At 42.1% G+C, this 23,597-nt stretch overlaps 1 protein-coding gene across 4 annotated transcripts in view; it reads left to right on the forward strand.

Annotated features, from left to right (window-relative positions):
* Positions 1–22,592, forward strand: part of nlrx1 (NLR family member X1) — a 55,997-nt gene extending 33,405 nt beyond the window's left edge. For 2 of the 4 annotated variants that reach the window (XM_035154367.2, XM_047339618.1), the window contains 5 exons: positions 508–603; positions 5,060–5,146; positions 11,537–11,788; positions 13,259–13,466; positions 20,491–22,592. In XM_035154367.2, coding sequence (XP_035010258.1) covers positions 508–603; positions 5,060–5,146; positions 11,537–11,788; positions 13,259–13,466; positions 20,491–20,640 — 793 coding nt within the window. In that variant the 3' untranslated portion in view covers positions 20,641–22,592. The other 2 variants (XM_035154368.2, XM_035154369.2) reach the window with 2 other exon arrangements.
* Positions 22,593–23,597: the final 1,005 nt, after the last annotated feature.

Genomic DNA, 23,597 nt, shown 5'->3' on the forward strand with positions numbered 1-23,597 from the left:
AACAAACACTGATGACTCTTGGTGGAGGTTATCTATGGTTTTTGTTTCATGAAAAAAAATGTCCCCCTTTCAATTTTTAACTTTCCCTTCATGCATCATCACTTCATCCTTGCACTAGACCTGATGATGTTGCAGGCTCTTCTGCAATCCTGGATGGAATGAACCACCTGTGCTCAGATTGGTTTTAAAGTTTTAAAATTAATGTAGGGCAATATGAGGTATATGTATTGATATTTTATGGCAGGTACTAAATACCACCCCACCTGTAACTTGAGTGGAAATTTTAAATACCGCTTTTTACTTTGTATCTGTACATCAATCACAAAAGCACTTCTTTGTATTAAGCATCTCTGTGTAACTTTGCCACTGATATCATTTATATACAGATTGTACAGTTTATACAGATATATAACTTGTTTATTGAAAGATTTGAGTTGGCTAGTGTCTGTGTATGTAAAAAGCAAGGAATGAGTATTGCAGCAGATCTGTTATGCTGTCGTCTTGTAGTTATCACCTTGAAGAGCTGGACCTGTCCTCCTGTCTACTGACTCAAGACATGCTTCAGATGCTGTGGCCTGCCTTCAGACACACACATAATCTCAAGTGAGACAAAAACTTTACTTTACTCATAGAATGATGGAGCATCTCATATGCTGAACATTGCACATGTACTGCCTCTGCTCCAATTGTTAGAAGTTTAATGTTTCAATATCCCATCACATTCCCGTTGTTACACCCTAACCAAGTAAATACTCTAAGATCAGAATCTAAAATTGCAAACTGTTGATATTCACACTTGAATGAGACCTGCTGCTGAGTGAATAGTTGTGAGCAGATGCAGTATATCAGATTTTAACTGGTCTTGACATGACCCATCTTGTCCATTTCCAATCTGAGTCATAAGTCATAGACTGTAAACACTGTCAAGTTTAAAATGGTGTGATCCATGCTCTGCCTTATTTTTGAAAGCCATGGAGTAGATCATGGGTGTAAGAATGATTTTTTTTGTAACAATGGTTTACATAGTGGCTTACATTAAGGTACACTATGTTGTGTACCTTAATGTAAGCCACTATGTAAACCATTGTTACAAAAAAAATCAGCTTCCCGAAATGAAACAGATGATTCCACAGGAGAGGAGTTTCATAGTTGAAGGCTTTAGGGACGACAAGTCAGCCACTCAATCAAATTTTATATGTAAAGCAAATATTCACAAATTACAATTTGTCTCATAGGGCTTTACAAGGTGTGACATTCTCTGTCCTTAACCCTCAACAGGAGTAAGTAAGCTGGAATTTTGGGAGCGCAGTGCTCTAGTGGGGTGACATGGTACTATGAGCTCTTAACATTATTACATTTCATTTCATTAAGCTGACGCTTTTATCCAAAGCGACTTACAATAAGTGCATTCAACCCTAACCCAGAACAACAAGAATCCAGAAAGTAAAATTTTCTTCAAGAAAGCCAAACTACAAAGTGCTAAATGTAAGTGCCCTATAAGTGTTACTAAAGCGCCACTTATTTTTTTGTTATCCAAGGTATAGTCTGAAAGGATGTGTTTTTAGTCTGCGGTGGAAGATGTGTAGACTTTCTGCTTTCCTGATGTCAATGGGGAGCTCGTTCCACCATTTAGGAGCCAGGACAGCAAAGAGTCGTGATTTTGTTGAGGGGTTAGCTCGCAGTGAGTGAGCAACAAGCCGATTGGCAGATGCAGAGCGGAGTGAACGGGCTGGGGTGTAAGGTCTGACCATGATCCGTTCGCAGGTACTAGTGTTTTGAAACGGATGCGGGCAGCTACTGGTAATCAGTGAAGGGAGTGGAGGAGCGGAGTATTGTGAGTCAATTTAGGTAGGTTAAAGACCAGTCAAGCTTCTGCATTCTGGGTGAGCTGCAGAGGTCGGATGGCACTAGCAGGTAGACCTGCCAGGAGGGAGTTGCAATAGTCTAGGCGTCTAGATGACCAGGGCCTGGACCAGAACCTGCGCTGCCTTCTGAGTGAGAAGGGGACGTATTCTCCTGATATTGTGCAGCATGTATCTACAGGAACGTGTTGTTGCAGTAATGTTGGCAGTAAGGGAGAGTTGACTGTCGAGTGTCACACCCAGGTTCCTAGCAGTCTGGGTGGGGGCTAACATGGATGGGAGAGCCTTTCCCTGGAAGGAAAAGTAGTTCAGTCTTGTCAAGGTTGATTTTCAGGTGGTGAGCAGACATCCACTGAGAGATGTCAGTCAGACAGGCAGAGATTCGTGCTGCTACCTGTGTTTCAGATTGGGGAAAAGAGAGGATAAGTTGGGTGTCATCAGCATAGCTGTTGTAGGAAAAGCCATGTGAGTGAATGACCGAGCCGAGAGAGTTGGTGTACAGAGAGAAGAGGAGGGGAGCCCGGACGGAACCTTGAGGGACCCCAGTAGTGAGAGGACAAGGTTCAGACACAGATCCTCTCCAAGTTACCTGGTAAGTGCAGTCGTTGAGGTAGGATGAGAGCAGAGCCTGAGACACCCAGATCCTGAAGGGAGGAAATAAGGATCTGGTAGTTCACTGTGTCTAATGCAGCAGAAAGGTCTAGTAGGATAAGGACAGAGGAGAGAGAGGCTGCTCTAGCAGTGTGAAGTTGCTCAGAGACAGCAAAGAGGGCAGTCTCAGTTGAGTGGCCTGCCTTGAAACCAGACTGGTGAGGATCAAGAAGGTTGTTATGGTGAAGATAGGAGGGGGGTTGATTAAAGATAGCTCGCTTGAGAGGATTGGAAAGAAAGGGAAGAAGAGAGATGGGTCTGTAGTTGTTTACTTCAGACAGGTTGAGGGTGGGTTTCTTCCGGAGAGGGTTTACTCTTGCCTCCTTCAGTGGGTTACGGAAGCAGCCAGTTGACAGTATGCAAGCTTTCTGAAGCTTGCATAGTGGCTCTGTCGGCGCGCACCGAGTCGGACAACCACGGAGCTGGGGAGAACTTGCGGACCTGTCGTGACGTAAGAGGACAGAGAGAGTCAAGAGAGGAGGACAAAGTAGAAAGGAGAATGTCTGTGGCAGAGTTAGGATGCATGAGTGAGAAAGAGTCAGATGAAGGGAGGGCTGATAAAACGCAGGAGGCCAGGAGGAGGGAGAGAGGGAACAAATGTTGCGACGGACAGGTACTGTTGATGTGGTAGAGAGTGGGAGAGAGTAAGAGATAAAGAAGTGGTCAGAGACATGAAGTGGGGTTACAGTGAGGTTAGATGTAGAGCAGTTTCTGGTGAAAAAAGGTGGTTATCAGCTTTGTGAGTAGGAGGGGAAGGACTGAGTGAGAGAGCAAAGGAAGACAGTAAAAGTAATAGGTCAGATGACTTCTCTGTCTGGATGTTGAAGTCACCCAGGTGGAAAAGTGGAGGGCCATTTTCTGGGATGTTCGATAGGAGGACGTCTAATTCTTCCAAGAAATCTCCCAAAGGACCTGATGGATGGTAGAGAACAACAATGGTTAATTGTACCGGATAAGTAACTGTAACAGCATGAAATTCAAAAGACAGTGGGGTAAAAAGTGGCAGCGGGTAGAGAGAAAAACACCATTTGGGGGTGGTGAGTAAACCTGTACCACCACCCCTACCAGTGGGTCTTGATGTGTGGGTGAAAGAGAAGGCAGATGAGAGAGCAGCTGGGGTGGATGTGTTGGCCGGTGTGATCCAAGTCTCAGTGAGAGCAAGGAAGTCAAGCGATTGCTGGGTAGCAAAGCCAGAGATGAAGTCCGTCTTGCGGGTAGCTGACTGGCAGTTCCAGAGGCCCCCTGTGACAAGGTGTTGGGTATGTGTGGAACGGGTGTAATAGATAAGAGAGGAAAGTTTACGGTAATGGTGGGAACGAGTGCAAGGCCTATAGTATCTACGAGAAGATATGTGAACAGGGACGGAAAGTATGCACATATTCAAATAAAAGGAAAGAGACCAGCGTTATACTTAGCCTCCCCCGAAGACTCCAACAAAACTGTCTTTGTCTTTATCCTCCAAGTCTTCGCTGACGCTTAAAACAAATCCTGTTTTTTAACACCAGAGTCAACGATGATTGGCTACAGCTGTGCTGACCACACCCCCTGCTAATGAGTCAATCAGGCTCCAGGTGGTAATGGCCCAGCAATAGAAACTCAGCAGAGTTCAACAACAAGAGACACTTGTCACCTTAATCAGTGAGAGGAGTGAGTTTAACAAAATCTCCTAATTTACCAAAAACTGATTGAGGACAAAGTCTACTTACCTCACAGGTAGAAAGTAAAATAGAACTTAGTCCGTGACAGAATTGGAATAAATGTCAAGCACTTTAACTCTAACTGGTTCTCTTTCACTCTCAAACACTTGAGTGAAACAAAATCCTAGCTCATACAATTCAAGGTCAGACAAAACAGTACAAACTAGCAGATACAATAGTATTCTAGCAGAGAAGCTTATTTAAAGAATATACTTAGCCTAAACCCAAGTAGTCCAGTAGTATGAAACCCCAGAAATCCAATGCACGCTAAAGTTTTTCGTTTTGGAACTGGGATATATACCTAACTCAGCTGTGCTGACCAAATGTTTGCGTCCACAAATCACTTTAGGAGTCTCAGGTGTAAACAGTGTTCCACCCAAGGCGACCTCTTCTTCAGACGTAATAAAACAGAAAAAATACACAACATGTCTCCATACTGGTGTCATCCAAGTGTCTGCAAGCCCCGACATTCATATTTGACTCGAAATGAGGTCATTTACACCATGTTTTTAGTCTAAACGTCCTCTGATTGCCTCCTCTGGGGCACGTTCACATATGAAGTGTGCACTGTAACTGCATTCACAACAAATCTGGCTACATGACACCTTCCTGCAAAGTTGTGTGGATGTGTTTGTGTGTCAGTTTCTCTAAATCATTGCTTTGTTCCAGCTAAAGCCGCTCACCCTCTTCATTCACTCTGTAACTAGCCCGACCACTGTCACTCTCTTTCTCTCTCACTCACACATTCTCTCTGTTGCATAGGTTTTGAAATGCATTTTGATTGGTGAGATGACTCATGGTCATCTAGCACGTGAATGCTGTGTTGTGACTGCCTGTCTCTGTCCTCAGTCTGCAGTTTAACACCCTGGGTCCTGAATCCTGCATCGTCCTGAGAGATCTGCTACGAGATCCGAAGAGCTCTATTAGATCTCTACAGTAAGAGTACACATTCATTAATGTCTTTATCTTTTTTAGAATATAGGTGTGCAAAGGAATCCTCTGTTTTTTTAGAATGTGTCCAAAGAAATCTCTTTACTGTGCTTTTTTATTTTTTTTTGTGGAAAATTACTATTTCATTTAATTATGCAAAGTAACAGCTCTGTTCTTTGAGAACGACATTGACAGTTTTAAGCAGTGAGAAATGATTCATACTTTTGTGGATCCCATGCAATATGGCCTGAGTATCCCACCAGGGGGCCTCATGCTGGAATAGAGTGTCACACCAGATTTGTTCTGTTGTCAGTTACTTTGTGGTTATGGGATTGAAGAAGATTAGTGCAGTCCTTTTTTGGTGCAATAAAAGGTGTACAGGCCCCAAGGATCTGTGTAAAAATGTTTGGCTAGAGCAGGGGTTTCCCCATATAGTATTAGCCTCTGGCGGGGACCCCCTGTTGCAAACCTTTTTTAAATTACGTGTACAATATGATGGCATATATCAAAAATCAAACCTACAGCTTCTTAATATATTTCCCTTCCCTATCAATAACTAATATTCTGTCTTTTTCCTTTTATAAAGATTCCTTATAATTTCTGTCTCAATATTCAACAGTAATATTAACTGTAAACATATATATATATAAATTCTAGTCTTTCTATTTTGTCATTTATTCATTACATTCAGTGTCTTTCTTCTGTTAGTAACAGTCCTAGTCATTTCAGTATGTGTGTCTCTGTGTGTATACCTGGTCCCTCACTAGTGGGAGGGGTGGGCTTGGTGGCTCCTACACAGTTTATTAATCCTAGGTTTTAGGTTTGTCAGTGCCAGACGAACGTCATTCTCCACTTGCTGACATGCTCTGTGCTTTGTTTTCCATACCTTTTAATATAGAAAAGCCAGACTCTCAGAGGTATGTGGTGGCAAATGGAAGAAGGGATTTCAGAGCCCTCTCAGCCAGTGCATGATAGTCTTTTTTGACATGAAGCCAGTACTGTGGGAGTGAGAGTGCCTGAAATTTCACCCTCAACTCCCATTCATTTGCCATGTCTATGAGTCTCTCCTGGGTCATAAGATCCAGCTCTCACCTATTCCTGGATTAAATGGGTCTCTTATCCAGTTTTGATTTGAGTTCTTCTCCAGGTCAGGGAAATAGTCTTTGAAATATCCCTGCAGGTGCTGCAGGTGGGACTGGATCACTGGTGAAATTTTGCCTGAATCAACACCGGATGACAGAAGCTCTTGGTGATGCTGTGGGAACATCTCTGTCACTCCCTCCTTGAGTTTGGATGACCACAGGGCGATTTTCTTTGTAAAAGCCCGTACTTTGTCCTGCACATGTTATATGTATGTCTCGCGCCCCTGCATGCTCTGATTCAGTACATGTAGATGCTGGAAAATGTCCGACATGTATGCAAGTTACCGAAGCCATGATGCATGGTATGGCGTTTGGGTGATGGGCGAGAGACATGACTAAGGTGGAAACAGGCAGTGTCTCTGCAGGTTCATCATCAACGGATGGACAAAGTGCTTTCACAAATGGCTTTGACTGTGCTCTCAGCCATCAGGTTGGAGTGTTCGGGCTCAGACATATGTTTCTGTGCAAAGTGCTTTATCCTTTCCATCTCCTTTTGTGATTTGAAGTCATCAGTCAATCCAGGGTGTGGAGGTCTGGAAAGGCTGTCTGCATCTTGGTTTAGCTTTCCTGCTCTGTACTGGAGCTGAAAGTTGAATGTTGACAAAGCAGCTAGCCATCTCTAGCTTGTAGCATCGAGCTTTGCAGAGGTGAGTATGTAGGTCAATGGGTTACTGTCAGTAATGGCAAGGAATGAACTTCCATACAAATAGTCCTGGCATTTATCTGTCACTACCCATTTAAGGGCAAGGAATTCCAATTTGTGTGCTGGGTATCTGGCTTCATACTGTGAGAGGCCACGGCTTGCATAAGCAATGACACGTTTCTGTCCTTGCTGCTCCTGGTACAGAGCAGCACCTAACCCGATTGTGCTCGCATCTGTATACAAGATGTAGGACAACTTGGGGTCTGCAAACTCAAGGATGGGGGCAGTTGTCGAGCAGGGGCGGGTATCCAGCAGTGAGGGCGTTGAGAGGTTTCACACTCTTGGAGTAGTCTTTGACTTACCGGTGGTAATAACTGCAGAATCCCAAGAAGGTTCTGAGCTCCTTCAGGTTGTTTGGTTTTGGCCAAGTTTTAAGGGCAGCTATCTTGTCAGGGTCTGTTTCGATGCGTTTTTCTGACACAACGTGCCCTTGATACTTGACAGAGGTCTGAAAGAATCTGCATTTGTTAGCAGACAACTTCAGGCTGTACTCCCACAATCTGTTGAGGACATTCAGTAGCCTGTCCTCATGTTCCTCCAAAGTTGGAGAGAAAACTATGAGATCGGCGAAACGCTCCTTAGGTCTTTGGAATTCGCAGAGCCAGATGTGACCATTCACGGATGATTTCTGCGTCGAGGAGTTCTTGGAGATGTCTACGCACCACCTCGATGTCTTGTGGATGTATGGGTCTCGCTCTGTGTTTGAATGGTGTTTTTTCACTGAGCTTTATGTGATGTTAGTGCGCCCAAAGTCGAGATCGCTCTGTGCGAACACGTCTGGCATCTTGTTCAGCTTTTGTGTTATCCGTTCTTTCCACTCATTAGGTATTGGAGTCTCCAAAGTTTAAGTTATTCTTTGGCATTTGGTCAGGTTTAGTGGGAGAGTCTGCGATTAGCTGAACTCTTTCAATAGCGTTCACTTCAGCTATCACAGTCTTTGGGGAGATGGTGATGTCATGATCTGATCACCCAGCCAGCCACATACCACTGATCGAGGATCACTGATCGAGGATCACTGGTATGTGGCTGGGTGATTTGGATGGGAGACTTGCTAGGCCATTTGTAACCATTATGCCACCTGGTAGAGAAGAGGCTTTTGAAGTCTCTGCTGTGACCCACTTTCCAGCATCTGGCGCTCTGCAACTGATCAATCCTTCTATAACTGTGGTTTCACCAGGACTGACAGTCTCAGGATCATGGCTAAACAGTCTCACAACTCCTAGGCTGGAGTCAACTTTCTGTCTGTCTCATTTCAAGGTTGTTTAGGCCAACCTTGTACCCATATGGCAACGATTGGTGATCCTGAGGTGCAGCCTCTGAGTACTGTTCATACAGGATGTCTAGAGTCAAGGCCAAAGTGGGGAGTTCAACATCTATGCCAAGGGAACTCTTGGGGAATGTGATATCTACTTTAACATACCCTTAGTGGGGGACATCTTGGCCGTTATCAGCCTCCACTTTAAGCAGCTCGTTCAGGGACTCAATAGGTAAATGTGACGGGATTTGTTTGTAGATTGAATTTGGTATTGCTGTCACTTGTCCAATGAGCCCCTTTGGTTGAGTTGCTGTCTGTTGTCTTGAGTGTGAGCGTGCTGATGTTGCATGCCATTTCCTTTGGGACACTTTTCTTGTGTTTCTGCCCCTATTTGTCCCTCAATAGTGACTGATGTTAATTTAACTGACTGGATGTGGAGGAACCATTTTTCCATTCCCACTCTAGTTGTCTTTCTTTCAGCAACTGTCTCTTTGCAGCTACTAGTGTGGGGTTGGGTTCAGCTTCACACTGAGGCTTCATCTTCACCGCACCTTGGTTTGTTCGTGTAGTTATTGTTCACATCAGTCGCTGGACTGTGCTTTTTGTGGCAGTCTGGCTGGCAGTGGCAAGAGGAGAGACCGCAGGAGCTGGGGGAAGCCGTCCTCTTATCCTGCAGCTTGGAGGCTGGAACCAATCAGCTCCCTGGAAACAAACCTACACACTCACAGTCAATCATCCACTCAGTCAGTCATTGAGCCAGACACACCTGCAACACATCACACACAAGCATCACAGCAGAGAGGGAGAGACAGGCACAGTAGATAAAAGCACATACACCGATGTATAGAACATTTCACACGACCTCAGGGTCGTAACAGTGGTCTTGTGTTATTAGTTAATATGCTTTGGCCACTCCTGGCTGGCTCGCCAAATTTATGTAGCACTTGTCTCAAATGTTTAGCACAATTCACGCTACTGGACCAGGGTGAAAACAATGAGTGGAGCTCACTCTTTTCCTTTTTTTCAGTTTGTATCTTTACCTAGGTTAGTTTAGTTCTAGTTTTTAGCGTATATTAGACCTTTGTTTATATTAGAACAGTCTTCTGGTGTCTAATTTTAGGTCAATAGACTATCTATTTTTTCCATATTTATATTTATTTCACATTTATTTACTTTATTACTCTTTTTAATGTGGGCTACATCAGTGCGGGTTACATAGGCATCATGCAGGCTCTGCATGGGTTGGTTCCACATTACATTACATTTCATTTGGCTGACGCTTTTATCCAAAGCGACTTACAATTAGTGCATTTTTCTGAACATCTATGAGGGGCCATTTTAGGGGTTCAGTACCTTGCCCAAGGACACTTCGGCATGCAGATGGGGAAGACTGGAATCGAACCGCTGATCTTCTGGTTGGAGGACGACCACTCTGAAGTGTTTACTGTCTTTTTTACTGGATTTTTAACTGTGAAGCCGATGTAATGAATGGTTGTTAAGGTTTGCATTCGACACACAGACAGACTGACAGATTTATTAAACTACTAGATTGATGTAGATTGTAAACGGTGCATTATTAAAAATAATTAAGGTAGGGGCCTGTCACGACAACTAATTTTGTTGGATGATATATCGTCCCAGAAATTATTGTGAGAAACTATATTATCATTGTTATTTAGTCATTGTTTTGAAACCATTTAAATACAACTGATGATAATTTTATAGTATAATTATGCAAGTCAACCCTTTCAAAGAGCAATGAACTTTTAATTCTTAATATTCAGTCTGACATTTGATTTAGAATTTAAAATTATTATAATATGCTAAATAGATAAAACATAAATAAAACTAGGGCTGCGACCAGCAATGTGCGGGCCCGAGCACTTGCCAACTCAGGGACCAGGCGAAACGGCTCCATGTTGCGTGCGTTTTGTGCACTACGGGAACAACTTCATTTTCACGCTGAGTGATTCGGTGACCCTGATTTAATATTGAAATATGGAGCTGTTCATGCTGGGACTCTGATCATAGGTGAGATGTTTGGTGCTGATTGGACAATGCACAGTGGAGTTATAACTTTGTCTCCTTTGGTGAAGGATCAACTTTCGCAGCACCTCAATGTGTACACGGTTTGAGGAAAAGTCACAATTCGGACCATGAAGGTCGTATGACTGGTCTGGGCTAATTTGAGCTTGATATTGTAAAGCAGCCAGAAGCAGTGCATCAAAGTATAAAACATGTCATTTCCTGTCGCCAGCAAGTGGCGCTGTGATCATGAGTCAATATTGACATATGTATCTAATCAGGTCATGACTGTGATCCTGTGCAAGAGGTTTGGGGCTGATTGGACAATGCACAGAGGAGTTATAATATTCCTTCTTTTTTGGCGAGTCATCAAAATCCGACTCCACGCCACGGTTAGACTGTGTGACGTACACTTTGTCAAAATAAGTGTAAATCATAAAATAATTGCCTATTAATTTAAAATCGGCTGACTTCCGAGTTTTTTGTTCTTAATGTTACCTATTGCTACCTATGTCAGTCAATCATGGTGCTGGGGCTGCATTTTAGGGGGCGCTGTTGAGCTTTTTTACCACACCTATTCTAAAAATGCAAATGAATGTCTTCGGGGTGGGGGACTGTTACACATGTAGTTTGAGGGAGATTGAAAAAAGTATACCGAAGTTACAGCAATTTTGTTTATCATGCCGACTCGTTGACATTTGACGCCATAACACTAACATGGTGTTAGTAGAAAACTCACAGTTTCGATAAGACTTCATCGTCAATGTCTTAAGGCCCTTCTCACAAAGTTTGACATGGTTGCGGTCAATGGATGAGGAGGAGTACATCAAAGTGTCAGAAGTGCAAAAACAGTTCCTGTTGCCACCAGGGGGCGCTGTGTCATGATTTCTGTTTAGATGTCATCAAGCTGGGAATCTTTCCAGTTTGGAGTCAATTGGACCATGTATGTCCGAGATACAACCACCTCATGTTTTGATGGCGAGTCATCAAAATTTGTCGTCACCCCACGGCCTTTAAAAACTCAAACTTTTAATACATTTTAATCTCCATCTTGTTAAGATGACACTCACTTCCCTGAATAATCAAACAAAAAGCAATAGGGCCTTCACACTGTTAGTGGTTAGGCCCTAATAAAAATCAGAGCAAAAACAATTGGGTCCTTGCACTGTTCTGCTCGGGACCTAATAATAAAAGGTGTGACATCACTTGCATGTACAGTGTGATCTGAGTAGAAGACCAGAAATTACTCATTATTCAAATGTTTTATTCAGACTGTGTGACAACCCTCTGCTGGAGTCTGGAGCCTGCATCCTGCTGGAGGCCCTGCCAGAGAACCATTCCCTGACACACCTGTCCCTGATGCATACTGGGCTGGGGGACCAGGGGGCCCTGGAGCTGGCTGAGAGGCTCCGGGAGCATAAGGTGCTCCAGGAGCTAAATGTGGCCTATAACAACATTGGAGACAATGCTGCACTGGCTCTGGCGGATGCCTGCAGGGAACACCCCAGCATTCACACTTTACAGTGAGCAGCTCTTCACTCTATCCACAGCTGTATATATTCATGTAATTTCATTCAGACAAACTCATGGTCTCTTGCTCTTAATGTCAATGTCACCACATTTTGAAAGTTGTTGAACAAGAGGAAGTAAGTTCACATTATGAATCCTAATAAGTATAATGAAATGCCCTTTTCATACACATAATACATAACACTGTTCTCTTCATCTATCTGATAACGCAATGCTTTGTTCCCGCAGAGGACAATTTTGGGACATGACAAGCATTGAAAGAAAAATAAATACTATTTTCATTGCATTAACAATATATAAATGAATTGTCCCAACTTAACTAAAGGCAGTTGTAGCTGATCTCAATGTCTAGAGGTGGAGTCTTGATATGTAGTGCAAAAACTAAAATACGTAGTCCAAAAACTGTACTGCTGGTTCATATTTGGTCACTTCACTAAATACATATACATTAAGGCAATAGAGAAGTGTCAAAAGATGAGTGGAGCTCACTCTTTTCCAGTTTGTATCTTTACCTAGGTTAGTTTAGTTCTAGTTTTTAGCTTATATTAGACCTTTGTTTATATTAGAACAGTCTGGTGTCTAATTTTAGGTCAATAGACTATATCTATTTTTCCCATATTTTTTACGTCTGTCTATATACAAGTGTGTACCGAATTTCGCGAAGATTGGTTAAACCAGACACAATTGATGCATTTTAGGGGGCGCTGTTGAGCCATTTTGCCAAAACCATTTCCATTTACTCCAGAATACGTGCATTTTCATATTTGGTCACTTCACAGCCGGGTAGACGGTAGAATGATCTGTCAACACACATCGCTGAATATGTATACATCCTTTAATTCTGCCAGGTCTTTCTGGACAGAGTGTGCATGTTCTCCCTGTCTTCATGTTTTTTTTCTGGGTACTACAGCTTCCTCCCGTATGGATGGATGGATGGATAATTGTCATGACGTAGCATTTAAATGTAGATCTGAGTATATAACTGCCTTTCCTGCAAAAATGTCTGCATAAGTAAATCAGATAAGCAGAAGGGAAATTAACATAAATGCCTCATATTTTCTCTTTTGTACTTTGTAATCTTAAATTTGGATATATTTTCGATAAACATTGTATTAATACATGTATTTTGTAAATTTGTATATAGTTTGTGTGTATATGCAGCTTACATACAACTTTACTTTAATATATATATATATTTGACAAATATTAAACATTTTCTGAACATAGTTAGGAGCAGGGCCTCCATTAGCCTGGAACGTCACCAATAGCATTTTAAAATCAGTTAGTAATGGCAATCCAACACATAATCACATTTGATTATAAATAATAATACTGTTTAAAAGATCCAGCTTATGTAAAACACACACAGACAGACTACAAAGTTCACGTTTGCATATTAGCCGTCACACAAGTAATACTTGTCTTAAGTAAGTTTCTGTGATGCAGTCTTTGTCTTTGTGTAGTGTGTATCTGAACTCCCTTAGTGATGCGGGGAAGCAGTCCTTGTATGTCAGAGGTGTTCCAAGTCACAGCGGCAGTGGCCGGAAAGTCAAGGTCCTAGCTTCAGTCACTGAAGGCTCAGATATTTCCGAGGACTGGCACCCCATCCTCAGTGTGATACGAAAGAACGCCTCATCCTGGGACCGCCAACGTGTCAAGCAGCAGCTCCAGGTACTCATTCACAGTCACAAACAGAACCCATCAAACCCCTTAAAGTTGCTGTGTGTAGAATTTAGTGACATAAAGTGCTGAGGTTGCATGTTGCAGCTGAATACCCCTCACCTCATCCTCCCCTTCCAAACATGAAAGAGAACCTGTGGTAACCTTCAGTTTTCATAAAAACTCAAAGGGTGTTTAGTTTGTCCAGTCTGGGCTACTACAAGAAACATGGCGGCCTCCATAGAGAGGACCCCCCCCTGATGTAAATATAAATTATTTTAATATAAAAATCCCATTTTAGGGTAAATAAAACAACAATTTGTATAGTTTGTATAGTTTAGATCAGGGGTTCTCAAACTTTTGCAAGCTATCATTAGGATACTGTTATATGTTGTTATTATTATGGGCCTCTTGTGATCTTTCAAAAAAAATCTTGCAGGTCTGTCAATGTGAGACATGAGCCTGCTTTGCCTTGCAAAGGTCCTCAAGTCTTGGGGCAATGTTTGACAAACATATCCTCAGGTCATCTTCGATCTGTGCGCGGTTGCGATATTTAGTTTTGAGCGCAGTCAGTCTTGAAAAGCCTGCCTCGCACAAATAAGTCGACGCGAAGAGGAGGATCATTTTTAAGGCTATGTCGCAAAGCTGAGGGTATTTCGGCATCATTGCTACCCAGAATGACGAAAGAGGGGAGGTGGTAAACAGATGCTTTAGTCTACTGTCACTCTTCAGCTCAATAAGCTGCTCTTGCATGTCTATTGACAGCTCGTCTGCTGAGCAGAGAAATGGATCCCGAACCCAGGCGAATGAACGGAAGTCCTCTTTGAAATAGGACCCAAACTGATTCTTCAGCGCTGAAAGGTGATCAGCAGCTGATTGGAGGAGAGAGGAGAAATCAGTGCCACGTGCATCGGCAATGAAGTCTGCAAGGCTGGGAAACATGTCGCAGTTTCCAGAACTGATGCGACCATGCCAGAGAGCAATTTTTTGCGTGAAGGCATTCACTCTATCAGCGAGGAGCAGAACGTTAGATTCGCCGCCTTGCAAAGACAGGTTAAGGCCATTCAGCCGGTCAAAAATAGGAGAGAGAGGCAAGCCACATGGCATCATCCAGGTGCTTCGCCAGATCTGTTTGACTTTCAGTCAAAAACAACTTTACCTCCTCTCGCAGCTCATACAGCCGTTGTAACACCCGCCCCCTGGAGAGCCAGCGAACGTCAGTGTGCAGCAACAGCTGTTCGTGCCCTGACCCCATCTCCTGGCAGAGGACCCCAAACAAACGGGAGTTAAGTGGACGAGCTTTAATATGGTTAATTATTTTCACGGCCTGGTGAAGCACTGACTCGAAGAGCGGTGGCATTTTCTTGGCAGCAAGTGCCTCGCGATGGACCATGCAGTGTGTCCATTGCACAAGTGGAGCAACTTGCTGGACGCGAGCTACGAGGCCACGCTCACGCCCTGTCATCGACCGCGCTCCATCTGTGCAGAGGCCAATACACTTTCCCCAGCCCAAACCACTGTCTTGGATGAACGAGTCAAGGACATTAAAGATTGCCTCCCCTGTTGTACGGGTCTGAAGAGGCCGGCAAAACAGGATGTCCTCCTCAATTTCCTTTTCCCGCACATACCTGATGTAAGTGAGAAGCTGGGCCTGTCCAGCGATGTCAGTGGATTCGTCCAGCTGCAGTGCATATTAAGGACTGATTTGAATGTAGTGTATTAGTTGCTCTTTGATATCACTAGACATTTCTGATATTCGGCGTGACACATGATGTCTTGCGCGGCCGGCAAAATCAGTGTTTCGGCAATTGTATGGGGTTTGCCAAGCTTAGCAATTCTATGAGCAACTACATACGATGCCTCCAGACACTGCTTGGAGACAGTGCTATGCTTGGAGATGGTGGTTTGTTGTTGCTGGAGGCCATCACATTTAAAGAAGTCCACAGGCTTCTCTTTCAAGTCAGGGTGTTTGGTGTCGAGGTGCCTTTTTAATTTGCATGGCTTCATGCTGTCATTTGCCAGCACCTCGGCACACAAAACACACTGAGGACGTTGCTCAGTCGTGCCAGTGATGGTGAAACCAAACTGCAAATAGCTCTCGTCATATTTGCGAAGCTTTGGCTTCTTCGCAACTGGCGCATCGGTTGCCTGACTTTTACGAATCAGAAACTTGTCCATAGTTGTTTGTTTGCTGATACAGTGTGTGAAGTTAATAAAGTTCTAATTGCAACGTCGTGGTCTTGTGAGTGTGTTTGTATGTGGCTGTGAGCGACTTGCACACGAATAATGAATAAGGCTGTGCTAGGCAATGGTTCCTAACAAAACGAACAGTACACAATGTAGACAGGGACAGCACAGAATAGTATTCAAGTGCTGGTGTTTTATTTGTTGCAACACGGTGGATGATTGAAGATGTAAAGGTAGGTGTTAAGGAGAAAAGGGCTAGCTGCAGTTGGAAGAAGTTAGCTAGCTAGAAGGCTAGCTCTTGGGGCTAGGAGCTTTCTAAAAAGACTGGAGCAAATTACTCCTTAGATTAGGCTACGAATAGGCCTACTGCAAGTGCAGGAAGGTATTACTAAGGAAGGAGTGAGTCTTTAAAAAGACTGTTTATAAAGCAATGAATATCTGAATGATAGAGGAAACAAGAGCAATCGCACAAACTCTGCAGGGTGTCGTCTCAGTGAGGGTGAGCGCTGACCATGCCTGCGGTTACTTTTATACTCGGAAGCGTACGTGCAACTCGCGTTCAAATGATAACACTCCTCTTTTGATTGGTGGATCAGGAACGAAACAGTATTTGATTTGTTTGTGTCAGTCCAGCCCTTTGCATTTCGCCACTGAGGGAGCTTTCACTAACCAGTGACAGGTCGGCGGTCGTTTTTTTTTTTCTCCGTCTGTGACATCGCGCCCCCCCTGGAGAGTGTCCCCCCACTTTGAGAACCACTGGTTTAGATGAAACACACTCGTGCAAACATCACTGGGATTATTTTATATAAAATTTCTGTCCATAGATTCCTTTCACCTAAATCTTACACACTGGACCTTTTAATAGGGCTGTAACACTTGTCAAACCGAAATCACGGTCTAAACGTCCACAGTTCTGTCTTCTGGAATCGTAACACTTCTCCCTGCCCAACCCCATATGCTGCCACAGCAACAAGCGCAGCCTGTTGAGCTCTCATTACGTTACTAATGTAAGATAATGTATCGTTCTTTTCACAAATAACACTAACACATGAAATTCATAGCACAAAAGTATTCTTGTATTTAAAGATCGCAAATATTGCACATTACACCTGTAGCAACCAGTGTTGGATCACGTCACCGCCCAAATATCAAATATTTCATTCATGTTTCCAGAGACACAACTGCAATCATTAAATCACAACCCCAGACCACTGCCCTGCGTAATCTGAACCAACACATGGAGTGACTAATAGCTTAAAAGCAAAGAGTGTAGGTTTCAGAGAGGTGAGACTGAGAGGATTGTCTGTTTTACATTTGTAAAAGGTAGTCTTGATGACTACTCAAAGCGCTTTATTGACATTCACCCATTACTTCACAAATTCATACAGTGCATCTATGTGCAGCACTTTTTCTATGAAAATGGGCAATTTGGTGTTCAGTATCTTGGGATCTGGGATCAAAACGCAGATCCTAATCACGATTATTTTGGACAATATTGAAATCACGATTATTCAAACGATTACTTTTGAGTTTGAAAACATGATGCATTTATTCAGTATTTCTCTCCAAAAAAACACTTTGTAACTGAGAACTTTGAAATTTCCCCGATTTTCCTCTCATTATTAAATGTCCCCATCTGCCCCCCCACTACAAGCACACAAGCAGACAGACAGAGAGAGAACGAGAGGGGTGGGGGATGGCTATGAGGACCATCATCATTTACCCCCGAACCCCTACATTGAACGGGTTACATACAACAACAAGCGGAGAATCGCAGGCTGACCGGCGCGGAGAAATGCGGGTCCGGTGTGAACAGCCAGGCGGCTGCGCGCTTGAGCATGGCGCTGCGCGGCGCGGCACTTCAGCGCCCGGTGTAAACCCGGCATTATCTGGTTCACTGAGCTGAGTATCATCACTAATCTAACCCTCATGGCATTTTTCACATAAGAATAATTGCTACTCACCTATGGCCAGGTGGAGTCTGTGCCCGAAACATTGGAGCCTCAACCATCCATTGACCTCAGCCGCCAGCTTTATGTTAGCGGCATTGTCCGTGGTGATGCAGACTAGCTTTCCCTCGTTTAATCCCCATTCCGCCAGAGCTTCCCTCAGTCCATGGGCGATGTTTTACCGTTTGTCCAAAGTATGGATTAGCTTCTTGAAGCCCTCGACTGTACTGATAGGGTGCATATCTTTAGCTAAAAAGTATCCAATGGCAGCTGTTATTTTCTTGTGCCTATCCGAATTTGACGGATAAGGAGTCGCATTATACAGTGTGGCTGAGATCGATGTCTGTCTCTGCGTTGATGTCGTGGGGGTTGTGGCGTTGTCTTTTTGTTTCTTTATTAATTCGTCGTGAGTGACTTTGTGCTTTAGTTTCAGATGGTTGAATAGATTTGTTGTGTTGCCAAGTGGCGCAGATATCACCTTGTAGCAAATCTTGCACATTGTGTGGTGCTGCTCCTCGTCGGATTCTTTGAATCCGAAGTGTTCCCATACAAGATAACTTTTTCTACCCATTTTGTTGATCAAACGGGGCTGCCCTCCCTCTGCCATTTTCCACTCGCGCTGTTTTTTAAATACCGCCGGTCACCACACACACACAACTGGCCTCCTTCACTTTACAGCTGCTTGAGAGTGAGTGCCAGTCAGCAGGGCCGCGTTGAATGCTTTGGGGGAAGGACTGAATTGCGCATGCGCGTCTCTTTCAGAAAATCTCTAGGCCTACTGTACAACGAAAAATGCCAAATAAATCGTTTCAACTCGATTATATTAGTTTGGAGATCGTTTGACCCAAAAATCGAAATCACGATCAAAATTCAATTAATTGCACAGCCCTACCTTATGGTTAGAGAACGACAGCTCTAGCCCCAAGTACCTGCAAATCTGGAACATTAACCTAATGTTATAGATTATCTAATATATAGCTCACTTTTGACATCAGATATTCAATTGTGTGTTTTTGTGAGCAGGGGTTTGAATCCTGTATCATTACTTCATTTTTTTCAATTTTCATAGATATTGTATGAAATTTTTTTTTTTTCTCTCCCTAGACTGTACAGCCACTTCTCCCTCACTTGTAATCACTCAAACTGCACCTGGCACTGTTTGCACTCTTGTATTGTTGAAAAACAAAGTATTTGTTAGTGACAATTGCTGCTGAAATTGAACAGTCTTTTAGACACAAGCGGCTACACCAACAACATACATTGTATATACGACGGCTGTTGTTATTGACTGCAACACGGGGCGCTTCTCTTTGTTTATTTTCCTGAGTTGTTGCCCAAATGTTGCTCCTCTTTTTACTGTTTCAAATGTTGTTGATTTAATACACCCCTCAAAAAAACAAAAACAAAAATTTTAGAATTGTTTGAGGATCTTTAAAGCAGCAATATTTGAAACACCACCATTCCAGTTATGTAAAATCCTGATAGGACAAGCTAGAGCTCACTTCTCTCAATAAACGAAGAGTAGGATAGAAGGATCTGATTCGAGACCAAACCATTTTGTCATGTGTGTCACAGTACAGGTCAACTCGGTTGGCACATTTTTGGCAGCTGTATTCAGATGTACTAATTCATTAAAAATCTATATTGACATTTGCACACTGTTTAAGAGCAAGTGATATTTATCCATTATGCAAGTTGTGCAGTTAAGAGAGTTTGGTGATTCTGACATGGAACACTTGTAAAAACCCACCTGACAAATAAAAAACTGAGGAAGTATGAAACAGTATGAAACCTGTTCCTACACAAGATCCACTGTTTGATGGTTTTATTCTGTTTTAACTAACAGGTCACAGGGTCAAATACTGTAGCACTGGTGTACCACAAGGTTGTGTGAGCTCTCCTTTCCTCTACACACTGTACACTATTGACTGTGAGAGCAGTCAGACCAATAATAACATCAAATTGACACCTTTAAAGAGTGGTATGACAGTTATCATCTCATTTTTAACGTCAAAAAGTCTAATGAGGTGATATTCGTCCCCAGAGAGGTGACAGACCATAACCAGGTCATAATCACTGACAATGTTATCGAGCAGGTGAGCCATTTTAAATATCTGGGCATAAAGCTGGACTGCAATTTGAAATGGATTGGCCATGTAGACTTCCTGTGTGGAGTTAGCTCAAAGGCTGAACTTATTACAAACACTTAGAATGATGTCATGTCGATGTTTTACACTGCTGTGCTAGAAAGCAGTTTGATATAGAATGGCAGCATGGTTCGGCACTCTCACTGTCCAGCTAAAATCGAGAACATGGTAAAAATTACTATGAAGGTGATGGGCATAAAGAACAATCCTTTCCTTCTACAATGGTTCTGTGGTCAGACTAGCACTGAAGATCCATATTGACCCGTCACACATTATGTTCTCTAAATTTGACCGGTTACCTTCAGGCAGAAGTTACAACGCCCATAAGTGTAAGACCAACTGCCTCAAGCTCTTTCATCCTAGCGTCCATCACACTACTCGATAACGAAACATGTTGCCTCAGCCATGTATCTCAATAACCTTTGCACTTTGTCACATTTTACACTCTAGTTTTTAGGTTTCAATGCCAGTTTTGATTTTCATCTTTTATGCATACTATCCTTTTATTTTTTTATATTTGTAAGTTTTTTTAGGGCAGGTGCAATATTCAACTCACTTTTATTCTGCATTATTATTATGGGTCTTACACGATATGTCCTTGTGTACTGTTTTTGTTGTTTGTTGTACAACGTACTGTTCTTCAGCTGCAGTAGCACTTTGGCCCTAGAAAAATGTCCCCATGGGGTCAATATAATATATTTGAATTGATTCAATGATTGATATGAGGTAGTCACCCGGTCTCTCTCTGTGCAGGTCTTCCTCAGGGATCTTGAGTGGGGGCGTCAGCAGCAGCAGAGCCTCTGGAAGAGGTTACACTTCCGTAGGGTGGAGAAGGGGGTCCGACAGACCCTGCAAATGCTAGAAAAGGACACCCTACATAAATCCACTGGATACAACAAATAATCAATAAAAAAACAAATAGAGGTGAAAGGGCAATACAAATCCTCAGCAGCATTTTACATTTAAACCTATTTACAAACTGACCGCAAGCCCTGGCATTCATATTTTACTGGAACAGTGTCATTTACACCATGTTTAAATCCTAGTAGTCTGCAACTGGGAGTGGCGATGCTAGCGGATGTAGCGATACGAATGTGCCATTTGGTGAGAGCTTGTGTGCATGTTTCCAGTATGTGCGTGCAAATGTGAACAAGGTTCCAGAGGACATTTAGGCTAAAAACACGGTGTAAATTACACAGTTTTGAGTCAAATTTGAATGTCAGGGCTTGGATGACACCACACGAGCAGTATGGAGACATGTTTTATTTTTTCAGTTTTTTTTAAGTTTGAATAATTCATCACCAGTTACTTCAATTGTATTGTATTTGGCTGCAACACTGTTTACTTCTGAGACCCCTTAAGTGTTATTTAGACTCAAACACCCAACACTCCATCGACATAGTGGTGAGTAGATAATGAGTGAATTTTAAGGTGAACTCTCTCTTTAAATTCTATTTTATTTGTATAGCGCCAAATCATAACATAACATTATCTCAAGGCACTTCACATTTAATGAGTTTGGTTAATCAGAAAACAGCGCTAAATATTAAGGTGATATTTTTTCCCAGGAAGACAAACAGACATGATCCACCCTACTCTGCCTATGATTGGCTTACTCTGATATACTTATCCTAACTAACCAATCACCACTCATACAAATCATACCTAAACCAACAAACCCAACCAGCAAAAGCAACAAATACTGTGATGCTTTTGTTGTCCTAGTAAAAAAAAAAGAAAAAAAAAGGCTTGCAGGACACTATTGAATTCAATTTTATTTTTATAGTGCCAAATCATAATATACATTATATCAAGGCACTTTAGAACACACTACTGATTAATGTGCGCCAGAGGCGATTTAGAAATGGGTAAAGGCTATGCTGATTGAAAAATAAGTGGCTATGTGCCATATACCTACATATACCCTGCACTCCACCACTGGTTATTGGTCATCCAGGCTTTAAAGTCCTTAAGACATTCCTGAAGTTTAACTAGGTGATTGGCTTCATAGATAAGTACATCTGGGTGTCATCTGCGTAACAATTTAAGTGTATGTGTTGCTTTCTAATAATGTTGCCTAAAGGAAGTATATACACAAATTGAAAAGTATCAGTCCAAGGACAGAGCCTTGTGGAACTCCATGACTAACATTTTTTGTGCATTGGAGTCATTGTTAACATTAGAAAAATTGTAGTATGATGGTCTCAAATGTGGCACTAAGATCCAACAGAACTACCATAGAGACAGTCCATTATCTGAGGCCATGAAAATGTCATTGGTAAATTTTAATAGTGCTGTGATGAATTCTAAATCCTAATTTAAAGTCTTCAAACAAACCACAATTGTGCAAGAACTTGCATAACTGTTAGAAACAGATTTTTCAAGGATTCTGAAAATGAAGGGAAGATTTGATATGGGTCTATAATTAACTAAACATCTGGGTCAAGAGTGGGCTTTTTAAGCAGAGGTTTAATTACCGTTGCCTCAAAAGCTTGTGGTACGTAGTCAGTTAAATATATTAAAGGTTTTTTTTCAAAGTTAATCTTGTTAACATAATGAATCTCAAGATTGGCTATGACCCACAGAGATGAAATCCCTGGAACCCCACCAGTCAGGTAGAAACGCCTTGGCTTAGAGGTGAACATAGAGAAGCAACAGCAAGTCTTTACCATTTATACATATATGAGTGGGAATCTTCACAGATGCAGGAGAAGTCATAATTCTTACAAGGCAACAAGAACCACACATAATGTAATGTTGAATTTATGATTGTGCTGCAGTAGTCTGTAGGAATATTCAGCTGACTGTATAAATATGAAATGTGCATTAACAAATAAATCTTTTCAATCAATTAATCAAATTTTATGTGTATGTCCACATTCAACAAAAACTCACAATTTGTCTCATTGGGCTTAACAAGGTGCAAGATCCTCTGCCCTTACATGTGAGGGATCCCTCTTCCAGGATGGACAGAAGAGCCAGCTCCAACTATGATTTGTTACTACCACCTCTAAAACAGCAGAAATTAAGTAAAATGTAAGAAACTGAATATGAGAATATAGAGAATCAAACACAAATTTCTGGTGGTATGTCATCTCAGAGGAAACTGAAGGTGGTTTATTGACATCAACACATCTCATTAAAGAATTAAGGATGTTGTTATGCAGTCTCTCTCCCCCACATCCTGAATAATGCCACCAAAGATTCTGCCCCATACATGAGGTCTTCCTTCTATAGACTTGAGTCATTGTGATTGCTGGATGAGGTCCAGTTGTTCCACATCACTAAAGCTTCAGTCCTTAAGCCTCTGGTAGATTGATGGATAATAACAAATAAAATAAAAACATACAAAAGCATGTGAGCAGAAGTATAGAGAATCAAACACAAAGAAAGAGAAATAGAAGAATGGATGAATTAGTTGGTAACAATCAGACATTCACACAAATTCTGATTCAAGTAGAAATAAAGACCGTCGAAAGAGGAGCCCAGGAGAAATCATAAAACTGAATCTAATGTATTTAATTTACTGTCTGGTTTTCCTACACAGTTAGCATAATCTGACAGCTTTACTACACATCTACATAGAATTACACACAGCTTTTTACCTGTTTAAGTTTAGACATACAGCAGTTATGACATTACACTGAAAGTTAATGCTACAGTTTAACCACATGTAAGAAGTTACCTAAACATTATGTTAAACTGAACCATCACGTCATGCGCATGGACTTTTAGTTACTCACATTAATGCAGCTCACATCATTTATGTGGCAAAAACAAAACAAACATCGTCATCTTAATATTGGTTAAATTTACCTTTTTAACCAGCTTAACTTTCAGTCAATCAATCAAATTTTATT

The sequence above is a fragment of the Hippoglossus stenolepis genome, chromosome 4 (genome assembly GCF_022539355.2).
Source record: "Hippoglossus stenolepis isolate QCI-W04-F060 chromosome 4, HSTE1.2, whole genome shotgun sequence".
Classification (NCBI taxonomy): domain Eukaryota; kingdom Metazoa; phylum Chordata; class Actinopteri; order Pleuronectiformes; family Pleuronectidae; genus Hippoglossus; species Hippoglossus stenolepis.